The 15,016-nt window shown below is 47.5% G+C and overlaps 1 protein-coding gene across 1 annotated transcript; it reads right to left on the bottom strand.

Annotated features, from left to right (window-relative positions):
• Window positions 1-2,924: 2,924 nt before the first annotated feature.
• Window positions 2,925-3,869, bottom strand: LOC117803539 (olfactory receptor 6N2-like). The gene has a single exon (XM_034667675.1). It carries the CDS (start codon window positions 3,867-3,869, stop codon window positions 2,925-2,927), a length of 945 nt encoding a protein of 314 aa, XP_034523566.1.
• Between the last annotated feature and the right edge of the window lie 11,147 nt (window positions 3,870-15,016).

Raw genomic sequence — 15,016 nt, 5'->3', positions numbered from 1 at the left:
GTCTTGGCATTAACTCAGAGGATTAGAAGGCTGTCAGTGGGTTGTAAAGACCCAAGCATAAGACTTGTAGACATTATCTGGAATCAGCAGTACAGAAATAAAAATATACATGAAAGGGCCAAAGGCTTCCACGTACAGGCTTTGCCAAGCCAAGAAAGCTGTTTCTTCTCCTGTTTGTCACCCCCTTTTAGGAGAGGGTGCCTCCCTGACATCTACCCTGCATCAGGAACGGAACACGAGAAAGACACAGAAATTCATGCTTCCCTCAAGTCATTCATGATTCAGGCAGGAAGATTACAATCCCGTTATTTGTGCCTAAAACATAACTGAAAAAAAGGAGGATTCAATGTGTTCAAAACCTTACAGTATCATTGTTAATATTTAGAAAAAGTGTATGTTTCTTAGAAGTTGAAAGTGAACAGATGAATCATTGTTTTAAGGCAATGGCTTTAAAAGTGATTTTTAAATTTTATTAGTCTAAATATTTTTATGTGCTGTATTTCTGTATAAGGCATTCTTAAAAAGGGTGACTTAAAGGTTAGAAAAATTGTATCAGGTATCACAAAAATAATGGGAGAAATATGGGAAATCATGGTCACTCATTTTATTCCTTTATTTAATACATCTTTCAAACATCTTTAATTCCTAGGCCTTATGTAGGAAGTGGGAAAAATGAGATGCATAAAACACAGTCCTTTCCCTTCTGATGTTTACTGCAGAGTTTGGGAGATAGACCCTCATATCAGCCAGTCATATACAAAAAAATATTAGGTTTTGGGACACCTGGGTGGCTCAGTCGGTTAAGCGTCTGCCTTCAGCTCAGGTCCTGATCTCAGGGTCCTGGGATCGAGACCCACATTGGGCTCCCTGCTCAGTAAGGGTCTGTTTCTCCCTCTGCCCCTGCTCATACCTCTCTTTCTCTCTCAGATAAATAAATGAATAAAATCTTTAAAAATATATATAAGGTTTTTTAAATGTAAGAAAAAAATTTAACTTCATACACAATGAGATCAATTTGAAAGTTAAAACTACAATGAGACAATATTTCTACAATTTTCATTTTACTGAGGACCGAGGTTTAGAAACACAATTTATAGACGTTGTTGTGGGAAAACAAACTTTGATCCACTGCTGATGGAAGACCTAAATGACATAATCCTGTTCAGGGAAAATTTAGGAATATTTACCTGTATCACATGCATTTGCACTACAGCCCAGGAACAGCGTCCGGGAATGTGTGTGCACACGTGGGGAGTGAAACTTACACAGGTTTTCCTTGCAGTTCTGTACTTAATAGGCAAAGTCTGGAACAACCCAAGGGTTCTTCAATGGAAGACCAGTGAGATTAAACACAGGATGGGAGTACTATGGGGTTAATTTTAAAATGGGATAGCAGTCTCCACAAGGAAATGAAAAGATCTCCACGATTTCTCATTAGGAAAAAGGAAAGCAAAGGAGGAGGGACAGAGCATAGAGTATGGGGCTTTATGCTTAAGTATGGGAGATTATAAAATATTCTCATCTTCTGGGTTTTGCATGTAGAAACACTGTGGTCCTACAGGGAGAAGTGTTACAAGTGGTCTCCTATTGGCATGGAAATGAGGAATAGAAAGGAACAGTTGGGTTGGGAAGGTGGGTTAGCAAGACTGCTTTGACTGTTGAACCCTTCAGGAATATTATTTGTTGAAGCAACGAAATTATACATATATTTTAAAAAACCATGTTGGTTTAGTGATTTGCTATGGTCGTACATCCTTGCTTGCCCCCAGACGACTCCAGTTTATTTTACCTGAATCACAGAGCAGTCATTAATAACACCTTCTGCGCTCCCGGGTGCATTTAGCTGGTACGACAAACCATCTGCTTGATAGAACGTCAGCCCTGATCCCAGTACAGAGCCGATAGCCCCTTATGGTGTTAGTGCTGGCTTGTTCTCACTGTCTTTCCTGCTAGTCTCACCCAGGTGTCACCAGGGGAGAAGTGGAAAAAGCCAGGCCTTGCCTTCAGCACTCACCCCAATAAGGCATCGCTTCTCAACCATTTTTCGCACATCATAGTACACAGAAAAATCGACACCATCTGCGGAAACGCTTGGGTGAACAGAAAGGCTGCTTCTGCCGGAGGAAACCAGACCGGGACTCCAGCTCCCTCAAAGGGCATGTGTTGCGGGAGGGGGCCAGTTACTCAGCATCCCGGTTATTTGTATCAGTTGGGAAACTGCACTACAGAGGACCTAAACTTTCTAGTTTAGAGCGAAGGATCCCAGGAGGTTGCAAGAGGGGAAAGATTGTAAATTGAAGGCGAGGGGAATTTGGAGCACTGGAGAGATCTAAGTAAGAGCCTGTTTCCTGTGGGTTATAAGAGGGGCACTTGATGTCTGACACGCATTTGACTCTCAAGAGTTCACTCATTATTCATTTATTTGTTCATAAATCAGTGAATGCCAAGCGCCGTGCTAGAAACCAACAGTGCTGCCTAGATTGGTCAGTTAACTATTTCTGTCACCATCCTTTCTCTGGGACACCCCTCCCCCCTTAGCTTTAGATTTTCTTCCTACCCCCCAGTGTTGCACAATTCAGCAAAACCATTTGCATTGAGCCTGCTCTCTCCCCAGGTTAGGAATTCAGCAAAACCATTTGCATTGAGCCCATTTTTTTGTTTTGTTTTGTTTCCCTTTCCCCTTCGTGGTGTTTCTCCCCCTGCTAGATTGGAACTGAATCAAAGACACACGTCCCTTCCCTCTACATCTGCCAAGTCTGATGAGCCCAGACTATGTCCTCCTGAGTGGGCGTTGGCAGCATGTTTGACAAATAAGCAGATGGCTTCGTTCCCTGGTGGTGACTGTCACTCGGACCAGATGACTGACTGACCGACCAGTTGGCTCCCACTGTGGCCGAGCAGCTGGGCTGTGACAATAGAGATTGTCAGGGTTCCTTCCACATAGTCCTGATCCTGACGGTGACCCTCTTCACCGCCTCCTTCACCTCCTTGTTGCGAAGGGTGTAGATGATGGGGTTGAGGAAAGGGGTGAGAAGGGCATACACCAGGGCCATGTGCATGTCAGTGCCCTTGGAGCGGCTCTCAGGGGGCCCCACATACACCGTGAAGGCGGAGGCATAAAAGAGGGCCACCACGGTCACGTGGGAGGAGCAGGTGGAGAAGGCCTTGGCCCGGCTGGCCGCCGACGGCAGCTTCAGCACAGCCCTCAGGATTCCCCCGTAGAGCCCTACAATGAGCACGAAGTTGCAGCCAGTGGCCACACCGATCACTGCCCCATGGACTCGGGCGTGCCAGCCCGTGTCCGCACACGCCAACCGCATCAGTGGGGCCAGGTCACAGAAGTAGTGGGCCACCTCTCTGAAGCAGAAGGGCAGACGGGCTGTGAGGCTGGCCGGCACCAGGGCCGCCGAGAAGCCGGCCACCCACGTGGCCCCCGCCAGCCACAGCCGCACCTGTCTGCTCATGAGCGCGTGGTAGCGGAGCGGGCGGCAGACGGCCAGGTAGCGGTCCAGCGCCATGACCGCCAGCAGGTGGCACTCGGTCATGCCCAGGGAGTGGAAGACGTACAGCTGGGCGAAGCAGCCAGCCGCCGGCACGGGCGCGCGCCCCCGGAGCCACGTGCGCAGCAGCGCGGGCACCGTGGTGCTGACGTAGCCGAGCTCCAGGAAGGAGAGGACGCTGATGAAGAAGTACATGGGCGTGGACAGCCCCGCGTCCGCCCGCACCAGCACGATGATGAACAGGTTGCCCGCCAGCGTGAGGACATACACGCACAGGGTGCCCAGGAACGCCAGAGGCCGCAGGCTTCCGGGCGCGGCGAAACCCGCAAGAACGAAGCTCTGGGTCCACGTGTGGTTCTGCTGACCCATGACTCCTGGGAACTACTTTGGGATCTTCCTGTCTTTGGAAAACGTTCCTAGTGCCGAGAACTAAGTGTGAGCACCTGGTAGGACCTTGGAGTTCTCGCCCCAGGGCCGCTCCCTTGCAATAGAGGAGTTGGACTCCCGAGGGCAGACGTGCTCAGACCCACATCGCAGGATCTGTAGGCGTCGGGCTGGACTAGAAGCCCAGGCGCCTGATCCCAGTTCAGTCCTTTCCTCATTTATATTAGGTTCTAGAGAGCCAGGCACCTGGATTCCACTATCAGGAATCAGGAGACAGGAAAATTCCTACCTCTACCCTTCCTAACCTTTCCAAAGATGAAAAGACCAGCAAACCTGGGGTGTGGAAAAGAAAGGAGTCACCCCCCAAAAGTGACTGTCAGGGACTCTTTCTGGAAGGCCCACTGGAGCTTACGGAGGGTGCCCACAAGCGCTGGAGGGAGAGGAGGGGAAGGACGGAGGTGCGGGGGCTGGGAGAACAGTCCCCGACCTCTCAGGTCCGTGGTGCCTGACGCGCCGCATCTTTGGAAGATCGTCTTTGGAAAGATGATCTCCACTGGAGAAATGGACCAGGAATTCTCATGCAGGAAAACCGTGTGGTCAGAAGTCCAGCAAGAAGTCCTGTGCTATGGAAAGAAGAGGCTTCTCTGAATCAGGGATTTGGCTTGGACATGTGCTCTGTCACTGATCGGCAATGCACGCCAAGCTAAGCAAATTCTCCTTATATACCCTTACATACCCTCCACTTCTTCTCAAAATTAAAAAAAAAAAAAGGCGGGGGGTTGAACAGATGTTTTCTAAGACTCCACAACACAGAAAATGTGTGGTTCCCTAAAGCTACTGAGAAATGGTTTTGGGGTGGGGTGGAGATAATTGATCTACCCTAAGGTCCCAGAGTTCCCCTCCCACACCCCACACCCTAGTGGGGCTCCCCTAGGAAAGATCAGTGCCCTCCCCTCGTTCTCAGCTTCCCTGTGCTCACCTCCGCTGCCCCATCCCTGCCCAGTACCTGACTGTTGGGAGGACATTAACTCTCATAGCATCCTTCTCAGCATCCTTTCCACCCCAGCACTCTCCCCCACTTATAGCTCATGTTCCCAGACACGCTGGTCTCCCTGGGCTCCTTGCTGTGTGCTCCCCCAGGGTTTCTGGGTGTAACTAGCTCTCCCCAGGGGTTCCTCAGAGGCAGGAAGTTGGGCACAGGGAAGTGAAGCACATCTTCTCTATTTCTCAAGTGACTTCTCTCAACCCTGCAACCCTGATTGTTGGGCTCAGAATCCAGTCTCAGGGACGCTGTCTCCTGTGAACCACTGCAAGTTTTTGCAAGTTCCGTATAGCTTTCTCTGAGGAGAGACAGCCCATCTCACATAATCTTTTTTTTTTTTTATGTTATGTTAGTCACCATACAGTACATCATTAGTTTTTGTTTTTTGTTTTTTTCAAAGATTTTTTTTTAAGATTTTTATTTATTTGACAGAGAGACAGCCAGTGAGAGAAGGAACAAAAGCAGGGGGAGTGGGAGAGGAAGAAGCAGGCTTCCCAGCAGAGCAGGGAGCCTGATGCGGGGCTTGATCCCAGGAACCTGGGATAACACCCTGAGCCAAAGGCAGACGCTTTACACCTGAGCCACCCAGGTGCCCCATAACATCATTAGTTTTTGATGTAGTGTTCCATGCTTCATTGTTTGCGTATGACACCCAGTGCTCATTGCAATATGTGCTCTCCTTGTTTCCCATCACCAGGCTAACCCATCCCCCCACCCCCCTCCACTCTAAAACCCTCGGTTTGTTTCCTGCAGTCCATAGTCTCTCATGGTTCATCTCCCCCTTTGTTTTCCCCCCTTCATTTTTCCCTTCCTTCTCCTAATGGTCTTCCTGCTATTCCTTATGTTCCACAAATAAGTGAAACCATATAATTGTCTTTCTCTGCTTGACTTTTTTCACTTATCGTAATCTCCTCCAGTTCCATCCATATTGATGCAAATGTTGGGTAATCATTCTTTCTGATGGCTGATTAATATTCCGTTGTATATATGGACCACATCTTCTTTATCCATTGGTCTGTTGAAGGGGATCTCGGCTCCTTCCATCTCACATAATCTTGTGCACACATGAACAGTAACAGAATTGAGTGTCATCTTTCTAAAAATTGCCTTGTAAGATTTCTCAATCAGCTTCATTTCCACCAAAGAGCTGGATGACCCAGGAAGACTGAACCAGCTGTTTGCCCACAGCTAGCCTTGCCATGGTTTGAGAAAGTCAGCAGCCCCAACATTTTTCTTTGGGTCCTTTCCTGTCCATGATGGCCGCCACCACTGGCTGCCCACGTCCACTATCACGCATTCACTGATTCACTCGTCATTGCATGTCTTCTCTGTGCCAAGCGCTGGCCCAGAGCACCGCCGCCACCTCCACCACCCCCGCCATCACTCCTTATACCACGACCACCATGACTACTATGCGGGACACCCACGTGCTCCTGACCCAGCTTCCTGTCGTCACTCTCAGGTTATGACCATCAGCATCATCTTCATAAAGGTCCTGCAGTCAGTGTATGAATGGTGACCTCAACTGGGTACCATACATATGCAGCCACTGGATGGATATACATATTAGACAGAAATCATTAATCCGTTGAAGAATGAGATCTGCCTCACTTGTAGATGCAAATGTGGTTTAACATTTAGCGATCAGAGACACAGGATAAGATAGTAGCAAAACTAAATGGGCTATCAGGACATTAGCCATGAGAGATTTCCCCATAGACTACATACACATAGAACCAACCATCGTATCTCTTCAGGTCAACCAAGAAAATCTTCCTGAGAGAGCTAGAGTACTTTACCTGGTTTTGAGAATTTTACTTTAGAAAACAATGTAACCTCCAGATCAGAAGACTCTTTACTTGAGTAAAAATTTCTCAAACGTTTGGGCAATTAGAGGTTCTCATTCAGTCATTTTTAGCCTTGAGCCCGTACTCCCTGTCACTGGAACACCTGACCTTCCCCCAGGATGGACATTCACAACTGCATCTGACAAAATTGCTGCGTTCCCCACGGTCCCGAACACCAACCACCCCTAATCTACAGTCATATTTATGGATCTGTAAGCTTCGGAGACAGACATCCCCCATACTCTGGAGTGCCCGACTGTTCATCCCCCGGCTTGGCAATAAGAGTGTATTATATGACGGCGTTCATCTTCTGAAAGCAATCGATGCGACACATACACACGTCTTTAAGAAGCTTATACACAAACCCGGATCTTTGCAATAATCTGTGCTAAAGATTTGGCAGTATATATGAATAAGGGCTGGGGTTTTCGAGTTAAAAGTAGCAAGAAGAGAGAAAATAAGAGTTGGAGTGTTCCCAGCTATCAGAAAGAACGAGTTCTCAACGTTTGCTGCAACATGGACGGCACTGGGGGAGATAATGCTAAGTGAAATAAGTCAAGCAGAGAAAGACAATTATCATATGATTTCTCTCATCTATGGAACATAAGAACTAGGATGATCAGTAGGGGAAGAGGGGGATGAAGAAAGGGGGGGTAATCAGAAGGGGGAATGAACCATGAGAGACTATGGACTCTGAGAAACAAACTGAGGGCCTCAGAGGGGAGGGGGGTGGGGGAATGGGATAGGCTGGTGATGGGTAGTAAGGAGGGCACGTATTGCATGGTGCACTGGGTGTTATACGCAACTAATGAATCATCAAACTTTGCATCAGAAACCAGGGATGGACTGTATGGCGACTAACATAATATAATAAAAAAACATTAAAAAAAAAAAAGAGTTGGAGTGTTCCAAGCGTATACTTTGCTTGGCTGAGGAAGACATCTATTTCCTCACACCATCCTCCAGTGGCTGGCGTGCTCACTTAATATTTATTCTGTACTAGAAAGGGAGCAAAAGCAAGAGTCACCTTCTGATGCCTCCATCAAGTACTTACAGTGTAGCAAAGGAGAGCAATGTAGTGAGGACCCTGCCAGGGTGTTAAGTGAAGAAAGCAGGATTTCCAAAGTGTCAACATTTTATAATATGATTGTTAATATTTGGGAAAAAAAGCCTATGTACAAGAAATTATTAGAAATACGAGATGCATAATTGTTGAAAACAATTGCATAAGTGATTTTTCATTTTTAGTCATCTAAATATTCTATATTATGGACATATTTATATATAATATTCTTCAAGAAAGAAAAATATCCAAAGGTTAGAAAAGGTGTTATCAAAAGCGGCTTAAATAGTATGAGGAGAGGGAAAATCACAATGATTCTGTTCTTCATTAATTAAATATATTTATTAATTTTTTTTATTTTCCACACTATTAAGGAAAGTGTGAGATGGATAAAATATAATTCCTTTCCTCAAGATGCTTAATTTGGAGTGAGGGAGACAGACCCCAAAATAGGCATTTACACAACAACAGGGGCTCTTAAATGTATGAAGAGACATTCAACCTGACTGATAGTAACATTCACTCGATTTTAAATACATTGAGGTACTTTCCTCCCCTTCAGATTGACAAAGATCCAGAAGTTTAAAGGCACCCTTTGTTGGCAAGCCTGCAGGGAAGCATTCTCATGCCTCGCTCATAGGAGTAGGGAAGAGCACGAGACATTTGGAGGACAATGTTGCAATACTTAGGCTCAGTGCCCATCGACTTAGCACACCAATCCCGCTTCCAGGAATTTGTCTTACAGATATGGATGCACGCATATGTGAAATGACGTGTACACGAATTATTCATTGTAATCCTGTTCGTAACGGCAAGCCTGGAAGCAGCCCGTGAACCTTCCTATAAGGGCCCGGTTAAATTAAACACACGGTGGAACACCGTGCGGCCATTGACCAAAAGGCCATTTCTATAGTGATACGGACTGATCTCCAGAGCGCATATGACAATATTTATATTTACTTGTTTTTGCATAAATAAAACACTGCAGGGTTGTAGGAAACACTTAGGGAAGTTGTTTCCTACTGTGGGTATGAGGGCTGGCAAGGGATAGAAAGGTGCAGAGGGACATGGGTCAGAGAAATACTCTTCTGCATATACCATTCATAATATTTTTATATTTTTTAATGTAGATATATTATCTATGGAAACAAATATATGTTTTAAAATACCTGTTAATAGAGTGACATGGTACAATCATATATCCTGGTGCCCAAGCGAGTTCTGGTCAATGCCTGTTTTCTAAGGATAATTATTTGTAGTGCCCTGCTTCATTCTTTAAAATATGTGGGTTTATTTAATTGATAACCTATATAAGCATCTGGGTGATAGAATGTTAGCTTTAATGCTACTGCAGAGTTTGTGTTCTGAATATGTACGTACATGTACGCATACAGAGTCATTCTCTGGCTCCTTTCTCCTGCCGTGTTGACACCAGCTTCATCGCTCCAGGAAGAGAGAAATAAGTCAATGAAGTGTGTGTGTGTGTGTGTGTGTGTGTGTGTGTGTGTGTGTATGGATATAGTGTGTATATAAATAGTATATGGAAAGATATACATATGATCTAGTATATAAAAATAATACTACGTATATGTAAATATATAAATGGTATACATAGTCTATGGAAGCAGGTACGCATATACAGGATATATAGAAATAAGTATACATATATAGTATATAGAAATAAGTGTATATACTTATTTCTCTCTTTCTGGAATAATAGCTCTGATGTTAACACGGATGAAGGAACCAGAGTTGGCCCTGAGAGTTGGCCCCAATGAGTCACATGGATGCATTGCTTCTGACTTCTTTCTGCATCATAGCAGAAGAAAAAAAAGTGATATTTGTAAGATACAATAAGGTAAACAAAAAGGCTGCTTGCTGACCCATGCACATGGCCCAGGGGGCTGATTTCCTGGGGCTCTCGCTTACCACTCAAAGGGAGAGGTGTAGGGAGGGGAGTCAGTTGCTCCCCTTGTGTCTGCACCTGGCGGGAAGCCCTGCCCTAGGGACCACCTGAATGGAAAGACCCCAAAAAGCCCGTGAAGTAAGAGGGAGTGTGAGTCCGGAGCACTGCACTGATGTCTGCGAGAGGAATGACGGGGCGGGGGCGATGGGAAGGAGACCTTCTATCTGTCGTCCTCACTAGGACTTCAGGAAGTCCAATCATTCATTCATCGGACGGACGCACAGTCTCTGTACGAGGAGTCGGGGGTGGGACGTGTGCTTCCTTGAGTTGTTAGGTGAGCACGTCTGTCCCCACAGCAGGACTGCAGGCCCTAGGGCTCATCGCGCAGTATTGAAGAGTAGGACCCTAACAATCGCCAGCGATGCTTCTGGCCTGCCCCCCAGGAACGCGCTGGCCCCGTGGTGTTTGCTGTCCCCAGGAGCGCCCCTCTGTAAGAGGAACTGAGAGACCACAGTGCAGGTGAACAGAAAGACCCCAAAGCTTTGCATAAGGGCAGAGGGTTAATTTTGCAAGGGCAGGGACAAACATACAGGAGGTTCCAGGGGGATTTTGGAAACCTAGACCCAGAGAAGATGCTTGATTTGGAGTCTTACCAATGCCAGTGACCCGCACGTGACAGCCATGGGAGATTCACACAAAACAGGGCTCGCTCAAGGAAAGGAATTCCCGCCACAGAAACCTATGTGGCAAATTTGAAATAATAACGACCATCCCTTATGTAGTGTTTACTAGTCTCTACGCTTTCCAAGTATAAACTACTGTAACCCTCGCAAGAATTACTTAAATAAGATTCCACTGTGGTCCTCATTTTCCAGATGGGATTGAGCGCCTCGTCCAAGGTCGTGGAACAAGAAAGTGGTAGAGATAATGATTGATTGAATCAGGGACACGGGCTCCAAAGGCCCTTCTGGAACCACCGCACTGCCCTGCCTCAGGGACGGTAAGGCTGCTGTATTATTTATGGACTAGCTCTTCACTCTCAGGAACACTCAGGGTTAGGCACCTTGTATGTGTTGTTTCCTTTAATCTTTATAGAACTGTGTGGAGATCGTTACAGACGTGTATAAAATGATGAGAAAAATGGATGTTTGGAGAGAAGTGATTTTTTTACTGGAATAAATAACAGTGGCAAACTGGGGTTCGGACCAACACCACAGATCTTAACCCCCAAGGCCCAGTCCAGGCCCTGCTTTTTCTAAGAAGTGTCTCAATTACACAATCAAAGCTCCCTGAGCAGGAGGGAATGTGTGCAGCCCTGCACCGCGGCAGTCATTGGGCAGAGAGGACGAGGCCACAGGTCTCGCCAAGGTCATGCTGCCAGACGGGACCCGGACCTGGTGTTGGGTCCATGTCTCTCCACAGCAACTCCAGGAATCCTTGTTTATGTTTTTGTTTTTGTTTCCATTTTTATAGAAAAACAATTAAAAACAATGTTACGAGGACAGTGGCCTGTCTCTGCCGTGCTCCAGTCCTGTCTTCGTCACCAACAGAGCCTGCATCCTCGATGGCCCACAAGTCACTGGTCTAAAAAGTCAGAAGACTGAACTAAATGGTCTCAGCAGAGGACCTAGCTAGGAGCCAGGAGAGGAAAGAGGGTGTAAGGAGTGACCAGGGCTTCCGGCCCCCATCTCTACGTCCTATCGGGGTCTATCTTCTACTGTGTGCGTATCTGCTTCATATATTATAATTCTAATCTTGTGTGCTTGTTTGTTGGTTTGTCTGACAATATGGGAGCAGATGACTTCCCGGGTGTCCCTGCTCACTCTTCAAGTGGGTCTGCTTCTTGCCAGGCGACGCTGCCGTTGCCGAGCTGACACGAACAAGGAACGATCGTTCCACCCCCCCCCCCCCCGCCTGCCGCCGGTGGCCGACGCAGACCAGGGTGCATTCTGGACAGGTGATAGGATGTCACAGCCTCAGCACAGCCAGCAAGAGTCGGACCTCAGACGTCTGGACCAGGGTCCAGGAACCAAGGGCTGGGTGATAGCCTGACTGCATTAAAAACTCCTGCTAATGGCAGGGGGGCAGCAAGCCTGGGGAGACGGGCAGGTCTGAGACCCCTGACATACTAATGACTCTTCTGTTTCTGCCACGTCTAACACAGAGCCGGGGGCATGAAGAGACTAAGGATGAGTCTCTTAGTGGACCCGGGGCCACAGGCCAGGGCAGGTGGAATCACCATAATGCTGAGCTCCAGCTTTTTCTGAATCCAGTGCCTTTCATTGTGTCTCCCACCTACCCCTGTTTCTATGCCTTCCTCTCCGTCCATTCTGGGCCGCCCCTAATCAGGGAGCCCGTCCCCTTTCCTCCCTATATTGGTCCTTTACCTGAAATGCCCCCCCCCACCTGGGCCTGGCCACCAGATCCATCCTTATAGTATTCTGAGCCTCAGTTTCCTATGTACAAGCTTCTGTACCCACCTCAGTGGGTTCTCAGATAGCATTTCTGCTAGTCCTGCTAATTTGTTGGTGGTAGATATATAGGGTTTTTTTTTGTTTTTTGTTTGTTTGGTTGGTTGGTTTTTTTTTTTTACTGTTAGCTATTTTTATTGTTTTTAATTTTTTTATAATAATATTTTTTATTATATTATGCTAGATATATAGGCTTTGAATAAAATTACTGATGGTTGGTCTGAGGGACTGAAAGATCAGGCAACTTTGAATGTCATTTCAACTGACCTTCATTAACAAGGGCTATAAACGCCCCCCCCCCGCCTCCTCCCCCACCGCGTAGTCAGTCTCCATTCTGGTTAAGCTCCCAGAGCCTGGGACCTCTGCTTGCTGGATGGGGAGTCAGCTTGTGTCCTGTCCTGCCTTGCTCAGTGCAGAGGCACTCCTGAGATGGGGGAGCATTTGGTGGGCAGCACAGAGCTGTGCCCACATGTGGGGCCTGAGGGAATCCTTCTGGGGTTGGGGGGCTGAGAGGGGGTCACGCCACACAGAGCCTGTCTGAAGGACCTGGATACCTAGATTTCCCATAGGGAAGCAGGATGGCAGACCCATCAGCTAAAGAATCCCTCCCACAAACTTTTCTAATGAGCAACTCAGGGGACAGACAGGCGCTAACAAGTTTACTAAGGAGCAGGCAAACAAGCTGTTTAATTGAGCTGGGGAAGCCAGAGGGTGAGGCAAGGGTACCGCTCCCAGGGGCTCCGCAGGCTTAATGAGGCACAGTCTCAACTTTGGTAATCATCAGCATTTTGTCTGCAGAGACCTCCCCTGCCTGAGTTGTGGAGCGGGCACTTCGGGGAGGCCCCCGTCTCCTCTGCTAGCCTCCCTCATTTCATACTAATTGGGAACATGGGAGTGCAGACCCGGGTGTCAAGACAGCAGCTCTAGGATACTGTGCTTCTGAGAGTCCTTCCCCCAGGCCAAGTCAGGAGACAGTAGGGACCCAGCTCGGCCTGGCCACACAGAAGACCATGTGTTTCCGACACTCACCAGGCCTGTGGACATGCAGGGCGGGGGTGCGGGATGGCGGGGCCAGCAGGCCTGAGCTTGAATCTAAGTTCTGCCACTGACTAACGGACTCAGAGTTGGGCACACACTTTCCCTGACCCCTATTTTTGTAGTATTGAAATATGGAGATTGGATTTTATGAATTACATGGTGTCTTTGAGCTCTAATTTCCTGAACTATGATAATGGGTTTTTCATTCTGATACTCAAGAAAACAGCATCAAGAATCAAGAGTAGTAGACTAACTTATGCTTTAAAAAAAAAAAAAAAGTTTCTGGAGCAGGAAGAAAGTGAAAGAGAAACAGGGAATAGGACCATAGACAAAGCTGTGCCCCAACCCCGCGAAGAGGAGTGTATACCCTGAGTTCAAAGAAAGGAAGGTATTGCCACATTGTTTGCTCTCTCGGATAATTTTTTAAACTCTCGCTTCCTTTTTAAGAAAAAAAAAAAGATAATTTCCTTCTAGAAAAAAAATAATAAAGCGGTTCTGATCACCTGGCCGTCGGCGCATCCCTGTGTGTCCGTGTGTCCATCCGCGCATGCTCGGAGCTGCGGCTCCGGGCTGTCTGGGGGCTGCCGGGGGCTGTCAGCAGTGAGTGAGCCCTGCAGCCCGAAAACCTGCCATTCGAATTGCACTTCCACAAAGTGGCAGTTATGGGATATAATGCAGTTTAGCTAAACCCTTCCTGCCTCATTTTCAAACCGAGAATGTCAATAATGTCTACTTCTCAGGTCGCTGCAAGAATTGAGATAATTTGTGTCGGCCTGGAGTGGAAGCGGCAAGAATGAGCTGTGACTTTGTTGACTGCTGTTCTGAGCAGCATCACAGTGACACACCCAATTCCCAATAGAACTGGAGAGATGACCCTTACATCCAAGGGTGTCAGTGCACGGAGGGGGTCCACAAAGTGTGTAAACCCAATCGAGTTTTAGGTCTGGGGAGTCTCCGTGTCCCTTCAGAAGCCCTGGGACCATGCCCGCATTCATTAGAAGTGGTCAGAACCCCTTCAGACACTGAGCCAGACTGTTCCCTTCAAGGGTCTGAACGCCTTCTGACAAGGGGCAAAGCACACCAGATGCTTTTTGGGAGATGCCGTCTAGAAACGAGGGAGGTCTCAACCAAGGCGTACCAGCCTTCATGAGTTACTGGCGGGAATCAAGGGACAATGCCTGGTACAGAGGCAAAGTTTAGTTAATAAGAAGTCCCTGTCTTCTTCCTTTTTTTTTTTTTTAAGATTTTATTCATTTTTTTGACAGAGAGAAAGAGAGACAGCCAGCGAGAGAGGGAACACAAGCAGGGGGAGTGGGAGAGGGAGAAGCAGGCTCCCAGCGGAGCAGGGAGCCCGATACGGGGCTCCCAGGACTCTGGGATCATGCCCTGAGCCAAAGTCTTAACAACTGCGCCACCCAGGCGCCCCAGTTCAGGTCTTCTTCCCTTTTAGAAGGGCCCCAGCTGCTGAAATCCCCCCACCGTGGGATCACTCATCACCTTGCCCACGGGGTTTCATATTAGCTTTGATCTTCCTGTGTGTTCTGGTGCAGAGAATTCTGCTGCTGCCTTTAAATACCATAACACATCCTTCTTCATTTTTTAATTTATTTATTAGGGCGGTTTTATGTTCACAGCAAAACTGAGTGGAGATTACAGAGCTCCCCTCTACCTCCTGCCCCACGCATGCACTGCTTCCCCGGCCACCAACGTCCTGCACCAAAGTGGTCCATTTATGACCATTGATGAACCCACTCTGACCAACGCA

The sequence above is a fragment of the Ailuropoda melanoleuca genome, chromosome 8 (assembly GCF_002007445.2).
Source record: "Ailuropoda melanoleuca isolate Jingjing chromosome 8, ASM200744v2, whole genome shotgun sequence".
Classification (NCBI taxonomy): Eukaryota; Metazoa; Chordata; class Mammalia; order Carnivora; family Ursidae; genus Ailuropoda; species Ailuropoda melanoleuca.
This window is presented reverse-complemented; position numbering and strand designations above follow the sequence as displayed.